Here is a 16,084-nt window from a genome sequence, read left to right as displayed (position 1 = left end):
ATCCCTTAAAGAGGAAATCCACAACTTTAGTTCAAGTACTTTTCAGATATACTTTATGCAACACTGCAAACAAGCAAACACACACTGCGAAATCAAGCTCAGGCAGTGCTAAACCTCACGGTATAAATGATACATCCGCAGAAATTTTCTGACCGGAAAACAAAAGTACAAAACAATTAATTACGCAAAATCAGAACCAGCTAATAAAGCATTTATGCGAAAATACAAGCCGGAGCAGAATTTCGCCAACGGATCAAAACAGTTATGTACTTCCTTGTTGCTATAAAAAATATAGAAGTAACTTCAAAAGTAATTCGCTACTTTTTTGCAGTAGTTAGTAATTTACTCCATTACTTTTCATTTGAATAATTCCTGCTCTAGTGAAATTACTTTGGACGCCACTACTCAGTAACTTAATTACCTTTTTCGAGTAACTTGTACATGTCTGAAACAGAGACATTATCAGACACAGGTGGCATTGAAAGATACTTCCCTCGAAACGTGAAGAAGCTACATTTGCTGAGCATTTTCACATCGCTACCAGAGGAGAGCGAGAAAGGACAATTAGCTAGGAGTAAATCCAGGTCAAAATAGATGGTATCACGAGTGCATGGAGTAACAAAAGTGAAACATACAAACATAGACAAAAAGAACAATTACCGAAACACAGGTGGTTATCGGTAAACCAATATTTTGGGAAACAAAAACGGTTTTGGTCTGCTCAAACAAAAATACTGCATTTTTATGGGACTGAAAACATGCATCAATTGTGATATATATGTTTTATAATTTTGACAACTGGCCTGGATTATTCTCAATAATTATATCACAGATACTCACTGGAAACATAAAATGTCACTCAAAAGCGGGCTTACTTTTTTGCAGGAAGTACGGAACTGTTGGAGATCTCGACAAACTGGATAAGCTGCTCAGCAAGTACGATAGGCGGGCGATGCCGACGGGACACTTGGGTAAGTCCTAAGTTCGCGCTTGACGCCCTAGATGCTAACATGGTTCGAATACATTCTAGCTAAATTTTTATCGTTTTGTTTCACTCTAGGAGGAGCAACCAACGTGTCTTGCGAGATCTACATCAGGAGCTTTGGCTCAATCAACCCAGCGACAATGGTAAGACCGTCTGCAATCTTTTGAAATCAAACTTTATTCTTAAGGTCCGGTTTTCACTTTAAAAGAAACATTAGTCTTCAAAGAACAGCGCATTTTATAATTATTGAACGGAGTGTTATAGTCACATAGAAGTATTCACATATGCATTGAAACGAGTAAGATGAAAGCAAAAACCAAAATATGACCACAAAGAATATAAACAACGAAACAAAACGCGGTACATAACACATAGAAACTAACGGCTCAAAAATTGGCATCGACGTTCTCACATCTAAAGGCGGCTCGGGTATCCCATTCGGTTCTCCGCGAGAACGAGACAGCGATCTTATTTGGCCCTTATGAAGCGAGCCAAGTTGTCATTAGCAGAAAACTCGCCTGCTAACCGTAACAAAGAACGCGGATTCCTCCGCCGCGAGGTGTCACTCGTAGAAGACGATAAAACAAGAAAGCATATATTTACATCTGACAACTTAACCAGGAAAAATGGGCCTACTGCTGAGTGCCGCGCGAAATGATACTGAAAGCACTCGGAAATCGTTATCGCTGCTACCGACAGCCCGTACTTCCATTGGAAACTTTTCGTCGTATTGCCTCCGCACGAAAGCTGACAACAAACGGTAGATAAACATAACACCCTTGACAAGCACATTACAGGCCGGGAGACCTCCCTCACAATCCGTTTGTCGGTGAAAAGCTGTCATCATAATAATGCCTGATCGTGTAGTCGCAAGCGAATCAAGCACACCTCAGTCGTAGATAACGCTCACCCAACTAAAACTTGACACAACGACTAATCAACAGCCAAAAGAGCTCTCGCACTCAAGCGGAATAAAATACTAACCCTACGTCAACTTGCTAGAAACAGTGTCTGAGCTAAAACAATAGAAAAGAAAGCAGTGAAAGGTAGAGTAGGTTTAAACGCATTGAGGAACCAGTATAGCGGCTTTCAGCTCATACGCTGGCTTTCACGTTGCTTCTCTTTCAAGCAGTCTTATCTAGTAAACTGATACTAGGAAGCCAAGACACTGGTTTGTGTCAATATTTTTCTCACGCGATCAAGAATGTTCGTCAGAATCGCTCCCAAATCGTTTCCCTTCAAAGCGGCTAAATTGTTTTTGTCCATAGACATTTTTTTTTTTAATTTAAAGTAAAAAACATTTCAGATATGTCTTTGCAAGTTCCAATAAATTGATTTATTTTACGTTTGTGCCAATGGGGGGAACGAAAATGTGTCCAAGAGCATTATATAGGATATCACAGAAGACAAATTTACATTTAAATGTGCAAACAACGCAACGACAAGGACAGAGTAAAAGAAGACTGATAGAGAGCAGTGCTGCTGTCTGTCAGTCTTGTTTTACTCCGTTCATGTTGTTGCACAGCTGCTAGTTTTAAGAATGATCTGTTAACTAGCTTAATCAGGTCGACGAAGTTAATCAACAAAGGCGTAGGCGTGCTCTTCCAACACGGTGCCCACCACACTCAAGTAGTTGTCAGATATTCCTCGTTATCACTTGTAGAACCACTGCCGTGCCAGACATGACCTTGCCAGAGAAGCGAACACCCTAATGAATTCTAAAAAAGATTATTGAGCAAGGACGTTTAAAAAGACAGGACCCGGCATGACGTCAGCCTGAGTGAAGCCGGAAGAGGCGTTTAATCCCAGACTGCCTTGCGCACCCATTCCGAGGAGCGCACCGGCGGTTCGTCTGCTTTCTAATCTGCTCCGGCGTGTGCTTCACGAGGCTAGCTTTCGATGCGGTCGGCGTCCGCCGTGGGCGTCCACGATGCAAATGCTTTGCAGCGTGAGTGTTTATACTTAGTTCCACATTATGTGCGAGCGAAGTCAGAACTGGAAGCGCGAGCCCGTTGTTCTGTGCGCTCCTGGCTTTGCATGCGCGCTCGTGCGATCTGCTGCTGCTGTTTATTAAAAAATACGTTGCGCACCGCCAAGTCCTTCACGGTGCGTCGTCTAGAGCGTCTCAATTCTAGTCACTTACTTTCTGCTGGGCAACCAGGCGTTCGTTTATACCGGTTTAAAAGTCTCCCGTCAAGCGCTGTTTCCAATAACGGTGGGCGCCGCCATTACTTTCGGTGCACACAGTCGTGTTGGCACGGAAATGTCATGGCAACGCGGTTGTTTGCACCGAAATTAATGGCGGCGCCCACTAACTAGGCTTCCCATTGGTCAAGAAATGTTCGTTGCGGCTCGTGGCCACGCCTACTTCCGTTACACTTCGCTCCATGCATTGGGGATAGGGACGCCACCTCCTGCCCATTATAACCTCCTTGTTATTGAGTAACGAGAACATAAGCGGATGTCTTGGGCTAAACGAAAATGTGTGAACGTATTCAGCGATTCCGCAGGGACCTTTCATTTCAAGTGCCATTGAGGTGCCCGTGGGGTGCAGTCGAACAAATTGGACGGGTGTTGGCGAAAAATTCGGCGCGGATTCATTTTTACTTTTGTTCCGTATCTTTACACGAAAGTAATTTTACCAGAAAATTATATCAAATCATGGTATCAAAAAACTGTCTCCTGGAAATTGATTTTTTTTTTTGTTGTTGTCTTTCGAGTGCTTTACGGTTTTGTAGTTTTGTCAAAAATCCCATTAATATCTATATTTTTTTTTTACGATTCATAGGCAAACGAACGTTCTTGCGTTAGAGATTCAAAAATAAACCATAAAGAGTTTTTGTAACTGTCATTTGTGCCATCTACACGTGCGTGCAGGTAATGAGATAAGCTCAAAGAAGATTGCGAATAAGCGGACGCCACTTTGGTAATAATCTGCAACTGTCATGTGAAAAGGCTTTTTTATTCTCCCTCCACTCCTATTCTTCCAACTTTTCACACAAAATCATTTCACATATTTGGCATTTAACCCAAAAAGCGCTTGTTCTTTTAAAGAAATACTTGGAAACTCACAAATATTGATAAGCGTGTGTAATTAATGGAGGATCATAACTGTAAAGTATACTTATACTCACCTGTTAGAATCGGCATTGGTTCGCTCAAATCATAGTGTACTCAAATTAAACTCTTGTGGTTCTATTGCCTTTGCAAATACCTCTCGATTCTACAAGCAAATATTATTATCTACGAGAACTAAGGCAGGCTGCTACTATAAAACCCAAAATAGAATGTTCTGAGATTTCAGATTGACCTTATGACGAAAATCGACAGATGGGGAACAGGTTTATTCAGAAATTATGTTTATAAAAGGAGCTGCCATAGAATCCGGAATGAACGCCCACTCGCGGTGAAGAGATAAAAAAACAAAAAAACTTTCCTTCTTTCCACTCTGGCCAAGAAGAAAGAGCAGCGGAGCTGTAGCTTCTGTTCTCGGCGGTGGCTTTCCAGGCGAGCGATCTGCCCTTCTTTTGCAAGGGAATCTGAAGCGCTCGACGAAGTGGAACTTTAGGCGGTAGCGGCCTCGCGGCGGTTGCGGAATCATTTACGCTGCTGGGCACATCGCCGCTTGTTCCGCTCCCGCTCTGTTTCCTCCGTAGTAAGGTTGCCGCCATCTACGAGAGACGGCTGCAACCACTTGTCTGTTTGCCGCCATCGCTCATAGATGGCGGTAGCTGTCCCGAGTTTGGTGCCATCATTTGTTTGCTGGTGGACACGATCATGGAGAATCTAGCCCTTAACAACTCCGCTGTAAAAGAAAAATATGCGTGGGCTACCTTTCCGCCTTTTATGGTATGCGGTCTCTATAGGCCTTTCCCGCATCCCCGTGATATTATATGTTCAATACAAAAACAATGAGGCAACGGGGGGCATCATGAAGGCGGCTGCGTCATTGTCTGTAGTGGCCGACTTGGCGGCTTATTAATTCAAAGTTGTTGGTTAACTTTTTAATTAGTGAAAAAAGACATATGGTAATAATTAGTAACTTGCTGAGCGTCGTCGAAAGTCACTAAATCAATATTTATTTTTTTTAGAAATACTTTGAGCGCGTGGGAAGCGTGGTAGTACGCTACAAGTAACGCTTGTGCAACCGGTGTACAAGGCTCGAGGTATGGTAAGAAACGGAAAAATCGAGCGGCGCGTTATCGCTCCGGTAGCCTTGCTCCGGCTGCACGAGTGCTAACTAAGTTTTTCCTCACACATACTGATTTAGTGGCATTTGATGACGCTAAGCTAGTTTTTAATTAGAACTATTTGTTTATTTTCAATAATAAATTAATTAATTAACAAATTGTTCTTAGTTAGCCTTTTTATCGCCCTCTATAATATTGTCCCCCTGTGGTAGAACTCAGTTGCACAAACCGCATAAGTGTAGCCTTCACGTCTTTCTTTTAAACACATATGTTTAGCTTAAAAGGCACCCTGTATATGTTAACAAATTTCATGAACTTTACAGTAAAAAAAAGCAACCTCCGAAGCTATTCATGGAAATAAATCCATGGCGTTGGGGTACATTAACGAGGGAGTGTTTAAGCTGAGTAGCGTAAGACGTGCAATGAATACAAATGACCAAATTTAAATAAATATTTTATAAAGACTAAACATAGGTTAAGAATAAATAGTGCAGGTTCAAGTGGTGTGTTGGATTCAAGTTATATAAATACATTATCTCCGCTATGTTCACGCGCTTTACTTCGACACTAAAAGGACCACATTCATACGAAAATGTCGTGTGATATTTTTTTTGTATAAAATGTATTTAATGACGCATGTAAAGCAAAGTGTGTTCGGGCATAGCCATGGAAAACCTTAATTATTATGACTGATGCATGGACGCCAAACATATGATTGCAGTGCAGCATATCAATCACTGGAGTATAGCTCCCACGTGCACCCGTGAGCGATAGGAAGGTGAACAGCTCTCTTCTTGTCTTTGACGCTCCTGCAAGTTTTGGAACAAGCTCTGTTCCAGAAAAGGGCTAGAACGCAAAGTTTAGACCCCAAGCCATGGACCATTTGAGACGTTGAGAGTTAATATAGCTTTAGGCAGTCGTAAAACAGGCAAGAAACCAGGTAAGGTGTTCACCTTCGTATTGCCGGTGGGTGTACTTTCGATTTTAAAACCTAGCGCCTTCAACTTTATACAGCTTATTATATGTGCTCGTGACAATCTTTCTGCATACTTGTCAGTTCGCGGCTGCGAGAAGAAAACCACGTTTATGCATTTTTCTAAATTAGACAAAAAGTTTAATGATAAATGAACGCAAAAACAATCTGCACAATCAAGGGTTTACTGTACAAGCGCATATAGCTAGTGTTATAAATCGTAATGAACGCAGAAGCACAAAAACAGTAGAAACAAACTAACCATCATCTTATGCATACGGTGAAGTGAATACAGGTGCATGTAACAAACTGCTATGAGCTTTTGACCTGAAATTTATATCAACCATCTAGTAAAAAATGAAAAGAATACATAACGTCACAATTAGTGATAGAACTATCCTGCAGAAGGCTGCACTTCGGAACAATTAAAAGGGCCATTATTTAAGCCATTCAGTGGTTAGTGGCAAAAAACTATTTGAAACTATTTTAGAGCTGAGAACTGAAGTAAAATATTTATTAATGCAATTCTACTAAGACATTATTTCGAAACTCCTGGCACTTTAATAATAATAATAATGTTTATTTTGCATTCGTACAAAGGACGGTGAAATGAAAAAAAAACATTCAGATGATGAATTCATGCTTAGTAACCTGTTTCTTTAAGGGGGAGTGCGCGAGAGGGGGTTAGGTTAAATTGATTTTACAATCATATTCTGTTGTCTTCCGGTGCTAAGTCCCCAGATATGTATATTTTACACTTTCAGAGTAACAATCCCTGCTCGTCTCAAGTGTGAATCTGAAACTAAAGCAAGTTATAGGTACAGCGCCACATTGGTCTGCGCTTGAGGCACACCGACACTGGCCTACACTATAGATGAGCAAGTCGGCGAGAGAAATGCAACCGCTCACATGGGGATCTTAAAGGGATACTACAACGAAATTTCGGCGCTCATTTTTTGGTCTATATGTGTTCAAAAGAGCAGCATCACATCGAACATACCAATATCTTGTTAAAAAAGTCATGAAAAGGAATTTTAAAACGGATTAAACGAATAGCAAAGAGCACCTGGTGGATGTCGCTAACGCCTCGCTTGTAATGCCCGTCTAGGAACCTTGACAGCTAGTGACGGAGGCTGTCTCGCCTCCGGCCACGACGAGAGAAGAGGGGCAGGAGGAACTCCCCTCTTCCCGAGAATGCCTTTGGTGTGTCGCAGAAGTGGCTATTGTCCCCCTACAAGATTACAGAAGATTACCCCGTCACTCAAAATTCGTACAAAAGCAGCCGCTTCGGTGGCTGGAGCGACTAGGCCATCCTCTGGACGTCAGCCTCGCCGTAGCTTTCCTCGTCCTGAGACGACCTACGTCACGATTGCGTTGGATGTCACGTGGTCTCCGCTGGGCCTTCTCCGAGCGCTTGCCAGAGTGGGCCGTTTATAACGAAAAATACAGCCACCAGGCTCAAAATACAAACGTGCAATTGTAATTTACGGATATTGTGGATCATATTCGACCTACTTTTGAACACGACGGGAATATTTCAAATTTCGTTGAAGTATCCCTTTAACGTAAACTCTGCAGTAGGGATACACGACCGATCGCCAGGTGGATGCTTGTTCAGATTGAAACGGGCAGGGGTGGGTATCGAGCCAAAGATCCCTGGGTTCTGCAGAAATAGCTTACGATCTTCGAACTCCAAGCAGCCAAGCAGCATTATGCTAACACACACCGTGCCTAAAGGCTCATACTTCGCAAAATAAGGGGCTGAACGATCTGCATAGAAAAGTTTCTTATAACAGCGCAATGCCGTTCATCTTTAAACTATTCAAACAAGATTTTGTAGCTGTTTGCCACTCAAATGAGCAACAATAAAAACAGACTTGTATTCGACTGTAGTAAAGCTAACATTTGCGCAAACCTGGAAAATGAGTAATTTGTTTTTATTTTTGTATACTGCTCTAGGTTATAATTCATAATGTTGATTTATGATGACCAAACAGATGACCATGCTCGAGGCTAACAAAACAATGGTTTCCTGGAGCTCGCTTAAACTAACCGCAGACAGCCTAATCCGGCAATAGTGGTGCAATTGTTAAGGCAACATGTAACTAATAGTGTACCTATGCAGAGTGTCCTTGAATAATCGATCTAACTTAGGACCAACTTAATCTACCATTGTTTTGGCGAGCATAGGGCTTCCTTCTGTATAAACTGCTTCCTGTAGAAAAAGTGAACGCGAGCGCGTTCAGAGTTACCTGAATAGGCATCGCATACATGCCATGCCAGCACTTTGTGATAGGTAAATTAATTAGAGACCATCTTCTGCCAAGGTACTGCTGCTGGGCAAAGATAGCATCGGTGCTTCTCTAATACCGAGGAACTTACATACTTCTTTGTAAAACAATCTAGTATTACTATCGAATCAACACGCTGCTCATACCTTTTTTTTAGTCTAATTGACGGAAGATGATGGTATTCGAATGATAAAACAAAACCACTCATCAAACTTTGTTTCAACATACATTTCATCGGCTCCTGTCCCACCCGTTATTCAGAACCGGACGATCTTTCGGTACCAACTACCAGCCGACCTATACGTAACCTATTAAAAGATAGCCCGTCATTTGTAACAGGTTTATTTTTTGGCAACCAAGAAAGAACCTAGTTACGTTTTAAGAAAAGGACCGAGTAACGTATTTTTGTTTCTTTTTTGTGAAGCGAAGAGTGGTTGTATTTAGTAACCTCATGGGGGTAACCTGTACAACGCAAGTACTCCACCTGGTTCTCATCCCCAGCTCATGCCTGTAATTTCTACGACGAGAAAGCGGTAAATACACCTTCAAAATATGTAAAAAGGTAGGCCAGTATAATCAGAGTTATCTCTGAATGAGCGCTTGAAAAAAACAAGGTATCATAAACGGTCAAAAAAAAATTGTAAGCGGCTACTACTTCATAAAAACGACGCATTCAGAGTAACGAAAAATAACGCGTATCTTTCAAGCTGATTTAACGCGTTCCTTTGGAATTGCAGTAACGAGTAACACTCGTGTCATTACTTTATTCAGTGTGTAACAAGTAACGGTATTAGTTACTTTATTTCAGTGACGCGTACATATCTGCCTGCCAGTCAGTTTCCGCGGAGGTTTCTCTCTTTCTCATCGACTCTGTTAACCTGTGTTATAGTATGCGATTTTTTACTTAACTAGCCACCTCAATATGAGTACTCTATTTCAGAAGCTCTTGTTTGTATTTTAGTGTCCTCCTTGTACGTTTCAATTAAACTATTTTCCACTCTATATTGATTGTACTTATTCATGTTTTCTGCTCATTATCTTGAATACAATTCCCAAGCTTCAAATGTGTCTGCTGTTCGGAACATTTGTGGAAGAAAAAATTCTAAAGATTTTCAACGCAAAAAAAATACTGAAATTAAGAGCTGGATTTAGGCTGGGGATAGCAACGCGAATATAGTTACCTTCATCACGGTAACTCAGCCTTAGGAGCTGAGTTGTTATATTTTTTGTTTCATAATGTCTTTGTGTGTGTCTTTCTTACAAAAAAAAAAAAACAACGACGGAGGGGAGGACGCGGGAATATTGGAGTTTTCTTTATTTGTAGCATTGGGTTGGCCGCCAACAAAATTCTCGCTACTTTCGGCATTCTGGCGCGTATTCCTTTACAAAACCGTATACAAACTTCCAAATAAATTATGATAGCTCGAGAACCAAACGCACGCGACTAACGTCGCAGTATTTATTCGCTGATTGGCACAATAAAGAAAAGTGAAGCTGCGCGATTGATGGACACTCAAAATGCCAAGAAAGGGCACGGCTAACCCTTTCAAAAGTTTTACGCCTTTTTGAATGCACTCATAAAAACTAGTGCATGGAAAAATGTAAGGCAAAATGCGACCCAGAAGAAGATTACTGCGTCGTTTTACAGTCTTGTTACTTTCTTTAAAAAAGCTTAGCTACCATCGAATACATCGGGTCTCCCATTAAAATAAAGCTAGGCATCCAATACCCAAACCTTTGCTCTTGATACTATTTATATGACCACTTCATCTATCTTCTCCCATTCTCGTGCGCACCCCAAGTACATTTAAAGCATAGGATGCTTGCAACGACTGCACTCTAAAAAGGTGTATTGTTACACCCTTTGTCAAATAAAATACACCCCAAACCTTCTGTTCGACTTACAGCGCACTGACGTCAATCTGACGGTACTAATTTTCACAAGAGTCTTGATGGCCGTCTGTAACAACACATTAAAATAGCTAATGTGCGTGTTACTGTCTACAAAACGAAATCGGTGTTTTCTTGGCCCTACTACAAAACCTCTGTGATTTGCTTTTCTGTGGTCTTTGAGGCGTACTTTAGCTATTTAATAAGTTATATCGCACCGTTAGCAAGCCCCTCGTAAAATTTGGGATCGCCTGTTCCACTATAGTGCACAGTACGTCGAACTGAAGTTTGGAGGTGCATTCTACGGGACAAAAGGGTGTAAGGTGATACACTTTTATTCTTAGAGTGTGCGGCGGTTCCGAGTCAGCAGGTGTCCAGAGGCGAAGCTCAGCGTGAGCTTTAGAAATGTCACTACACGAATTGACATTCAGTGAAGGAAATATAAACACAGTGAGCCCTTCCTTTCTTGTTTTTTATTGTAAGCATCTCTTTATTCCATGGTCCTCATTTCCCCAAGCTCTTTTTTTTATATTTTAATTACGCGTGTAATACTCTTAATCTGCTGAATATTATTATCTCGAACACCATGAGTTTTCGTGAGTTGAGTGTTTATTATGTTATCTTAAATAGACTTGCGAAGTATCCTCAACAGCACTACTTTCGTTAAATGCATTCGTAAACACGCTAAGTTGTTTAAACAATTTAAAAAAAAAATATTGTAAAAATAGCTTCCATGAAATTCCTTTTATTCGCAATACTCTCGATATACTTTGCCAGCATCCTTCTAATGTACTGGGAGCACATAAATACCAAGGCAGTAGGAGGACACAGGCTTTGCATTAGTGAAGTAATCTGCCTATTTGTGAACACCGCTGAGATCGATCTAGTACTTACCATTCGAAGCATGCTGAAAGAAAGAAAACAGGTGGCAGTCTGAAGAATCAGAGACAGGTGAGCAACCCAGGTGTTGCAAAGCTTTCGAACACAACTTCCACGTGTGCAGCAGACATTTTTCTGGCTGATGCTGCTGCCTTTCCTTGGTAAAAAACGTCAGTGCCCTGTGGCCAAGATAGTCGTTATCTGGATTCATCTGAATGTGGGGACAAAACTACGACTAGAGAAACTTCAAAATTACGCCTAAAAACATGCTTCTTTGCAAACGCTCTAAGATATACTCTAATGTTACATAAAAGGAGGCTACGTACAAAAATTAAAAAAAATATAAACGCGCAAAGAGTCTTTGCAGACGTATGCATAAACTTAATATATTTGTATTTCGATCAAAGATCGGCATTTCCGAATAAACCCACTCGCATTTCCATGTTTCAAAAAATGAAAATCGTCATTCCCTCACCCTCAAACTCACGACTAGATTAAGTTCAAAACTCACTCATCCTCACGGTCGCAGTCACATTCAACTCCTCATTTATGAGCTGAAGAACTCACAAACTCGCGCCTTTCCCGAACTCCAGAACTCAACAAACTCCTGATCTCACCGAACTCATGATTTCACCAACCTCATACACTCACCGAGTTCAAAAACACACCGAACTCACGAACCCATCGACCTCAAGAACTCACGCCCCTTACCGAACTCATCAACTCACTGAATATATTAAAACATCAAACCCACGAACTTACGCTGCCTATCGAACTCGTAAGCTGAGCGCCTCATTGAGCAGGAACTCACTCACTCACCAACCTCACTCACTCAGACGTAGTTATCGAACTCATCGTAGTCATGGCGTAGCCACTTGTGTTGCACGCGGCTTGGATGACTTTTGGAACTCCGCCACGGCCACTACCGTCTTCCACCCCGCCGGCGCCAGCCGTCACAACTCCAAGTAAAGATTTTTTTTTTTGTAGTTGGAGTTTTTTTTGTAAAACATATAAAATAGCGCAACAGAAAGACAAGGAAAAGAAGTATACAGGAGTTTTTTTTGCGCGCAGGCCGAGCGGTTAAGAAAGGCACGCTTTGACGGTATACAGGGGCGCAGCATCGCGGCGTTCATAAAGAAGTATATCTTTAAAGTATGCATTTTTTTCATTTAAAGCATCCTCGCAACTCCGCGCAAGTATCTACTGAGTATATGCAGATATGTTTATTTAGGTTTTAATTTTCATGATTTAAACAAGCACCGCTGTGGGTGTGTATTTTTTATGCACAAAATATTATTGCGGAGTTCTTGATAAAAGGACGGCTGTCCCTACAATTCATAGATGAGTAGAACTATTTTGGAACGGTCTGTCTGTATATTTATCGCACTCAGAATCACCCACAACATTTTGCCTAATATAACTGCCTTTGAGTATTTCATGCGTATCATATTATTATATATGTTAGTTTTCTTCTTAACGCGTCTATCATTTTCGAATGTTACGATCCATGATGAAGCGTAGCGCAGCACATAACAATTAAACTTGATGCGAACAAATCGACGCACTTTGTGCCTTGCGCGTACGTCCAACATCTTTAACTTATAATAAACGAGTCATGCGGGAGGATCAGATACATACAAAATTAGGTATTCACACGTAAAAAAAGTCCGGGGACAGCTAAGCACATCTTACGAGTTTTTAATGCGATAGCCTTTCGTTCTCTCTCCTAGCGAATTGCACCGCTGCTCGTTCCGCCCGCCGTGTATTCGAAGATTTGACAACGATGGTGAATTTCGCAGCCTGCCTTTTCGCTCGTTTTTCTTCGTTCTTCCGCTCCCTTGGTTCGTCTGCAGTGTACTGCCGTGGGTAGGGTGCCTTCATGTGCGCTTCGCATAGAGTGATGCCAACTGCCTGTTTCCCTTTCCCACACCCTCTTCCACCGCCATTTTGTTCCTCTCATTGTTTCCCCGTGCGCCGGAAAGTGGCCTTTGTGTCCATCGGTCCTGCCATCCGAGGGAGAAAATGGTAATCTTTCCTCCGTGGGTTCCGCAACGCTGCTCCGAACTTGTAAGATAGGGTGCTTGTCTACGGGAGTTTTATAAGCCCCACGGATTATCGCCGAGAACCAAAATGGCTGCTGGTGTGTCGGCGAGTGGTATTACAAAGGGTGGCATCATCCTAGCAAAGCGCACATGAAGGCTCCCTAGGCGCGGGCAGCCACGTTTCGCTATTGCCGAGGTTGCGGCCGCCGAGGACATCGATGCTTAGGGCGCCGCTATGTTCCTCGGCTCCGAGTGGACCAGAGGGGCAGCAGTGCCTGCAGGGAGTGCGGCGGTGCGCCGCACAGAACGCCCTCACTCGGTGCAGAGCCGTATATGTAGAGAGTTTGGCCATTCATTGGAAAGTATAGGAAACATATGAGGAGGCGCCATTGGCCGAAAGAAGGCTGGGCGTGTTCCAGGGCGTCCCCACAAATTCGAATGTGGCCACCCAGAAGCTGGAAATAGTACCCTGGCGGTGGTCGCGAGAAGCAAACCTGATAAGTCCGCCGGAGTAACTCTTGGTGACTGAAAATATGGTGCACGCGATGTTTCAATAATGGTCATCCAAAATCATGGTGGAAGAGTGTGACTAGCGAAACGCCGAGCGCCGAGGGCCGGGAATCTGCCGTCCGAGTGGTCATACTCTACCCGAGCGAAACAGACTTGAGTGGCAAGTTCGTTTCTTACATCTTTCTGCATAATCATGATCCAAACATCACGTGCACCATATTTTCAATCATAAAGGGTTACTACACTTCACTCTTAAGCGGTGATTAAAACCATACACCAACATATACCTTGGACCAAAACAGTTTCTCGCTACCACTGCTAGGGGATTCTTTTAGGCTTGTTGGCCAAGGGAGCATGTCTAGCCCACTTTTTGCGCCTGGTGCAGCCTTAGCTCTGCCTGCGCCTCTCATTGACCAAACTCTCTGTATACACGGCTCTGGCTCGGTGGTGACTGCTGCGCCAATTAGTGAGTCAGTGGCGGGAGTGCGAAGCTCGGCGCGGCGCGAGCAAGAATCACGTTTCCTCTCATTATCAACCCCAAGATTCTCGGACAGGCGAGCGCCGCCACTACTTACGCCATCTATCGGCCGCCGTTGCGCCGGCGCCCGTAACTCAATGGACCAAAGCGATCTTTTTTTATACAAAGAAAAGTAATCACTCAATCGCTTTGCACTTTATTGTCACGTTTTAATACGCTGCCCTCAACCTCCACGAGAAATTTCGTGGTCCTGGGTTTATATTAAGTCTGGCCAAAATGCAACCAAACTTTTATTCATTGGTTCCTATGGCGAACCGCAGAAAAATCATACATCTTTTCAACATTCAATGCAAACCCTAAGAGAACCACACCATCAATTTAGTTGCATTTTGCTATATATATAGCCAATGTCTCTAGCTCCATGGAAACATTTTTTATTTTCAAATTTCTTAAATTTAAAGTGGTTCCCGAGGACTTTAAATACCAAAAAGAATCCGCAGTTGGTGAGGAGACTCGAGGATTCAGTGACGTTGTTGCGTTCCTAAATACATTTTTTAGCATCATATGTAATGTATAACAAAACGGCAACTACACTGAATATTTTCTTAATTGATAAACACAGAACCTGAATGCAGGTTTTTTTTCTTTTTTGTTCTCATCGCGTAATTAGCTCAAATACATTATACTTAAAGCGCTGAATAATTAAGGAGTCAAAACGTTTTTTGATCCGAACTATAATTTACAAAGTGTCCAAATTTCATTTCACCAGCTGTTCCACTTCCTCCCCCCCCCCCAAGAATGGTATTAAAAATAAAAAAGCCAAAATGAGTGGGCGTGGTCCACACATTTTGGCCAACGCGACATGAAGACTACCATTTATGGCGGCCTTTAGCACGCTGTTACTGCTAATTAATCGATCTTATGTAGGTTTGCTGCGCGTGCGACCCAAGAGCTTTTGAAACGGCCCAGTATATCTTAAGTCATCACAACCTCAGACGTCAAAATCAGGCAAAAAAGGGGCGTGTCCCAGAAATTTAGCATACGCGCCGCCAATTGTACCATCAATGGCGACACTCAGCACTCTCTAAGCCATAATAATGCATCTCCTCTAGTTCTGCGACGCATGTGCCCGAGTGCTTTTGAAGCGGCCCAGAAGTTATTTAGTTATCGCTCTCCAAAGCTTGCCTCCACCGTCAAAAGGGGGCGTTTCCCACAATTTTGGACATACGCGCCGTCAATTGTACCATCAATGGCGACGCTCAGCAGTCTGTAATTCATTATAAGGAATCTCCTCTAGGTCTATGACACGTATGCCCGAGTGCTTTTGAAGCGGCCCAGAATTTATTTAGTTATCGCTCTCCAAAGGTTGCCTCAGACGCCAAAATCAGCCAAAAAGGGGGCGTTTCCCACAAATTCGGGCATACGCGCCGTCAATTGTACCATCAATGGCGACGCTCAGCAGTCTGTAATTCATTATAAGGAATCTCCTCTAGGTCTATGACACGTATGCCCGAGTGCTTTTGAAGCGGCCCAGGATTTATTTAGTTATCGCTCTTCAAAGGTTGCCTCAGACGCCAAAATCAGCCAAAAAGGGGGCGTTTCCCACAAATTCGGGCATACGCGCCGTCAATTGTACCATCAATGGCGACGCTCAGCAGTCTGTAATTCATTATACGGAATCTCCTCTAGGTCTATGACACGTATGCCCGAGTGCTTTTGAAGCGGCCCAGAATTTATTTAGTTATCGCTCTCCAAATGTTGCCTCAGACGCCAAAATCAGCCAAAAAGGGGGCGTTTCCCACAAATTCGGGCATACGCGCCGTCAATTGTACCATCAATGTCGACG

At 42.6% G+C, this 16,084-nt stretch overlaps 1 protein-coding gene across 1 annotated transcript in view; it reads left to right on the top strand.

Moving 5' to 3' along the window:
- Nucleotides 1-16,084, top strand: part of LOC8028325 (glycine receptor subunit alpha-2) — a 410,983-nt gene that overhangs the window by 264,144 nt on the left and 130,755 nt on the right. The window contains exons 2-3 of the mRNA XM_042290809.1: nucleotides 886-971; nucleotides 1,061-1,128. Of these exons, the coding sequence (XP_042146743.1) occupies nucleotides 886-971; nucleotides 1,061-1,128 (154 nt within the window). The remainder of the gene's footprint in view (nucleotides 1-885; nucleotides 972-1,060; nucleotides 1,129-16,084) is intronic.

The sequence above is a fragment of the Ixodes scapularis genome, unplaced genomic scaffold (assembly GCF_016920785.2).
Source record: "Ixodes scapularis isolate PalLabHiFi unplaced genomic scaffold, ASM1692078v2 PGA_scaffold0__279_contigs__length_252992795, whole genome shotgun sequence".
Classification (NCBI taxonomy): Eukaryota; Metazoa; Arthropoda; class Arachnida; order Ixodida; family Ixodidae; genus Ixodes; species Ixodes scapularis.
This window is presented reverse-complemented; position numbering and strand designations above follow the sequence as displayed.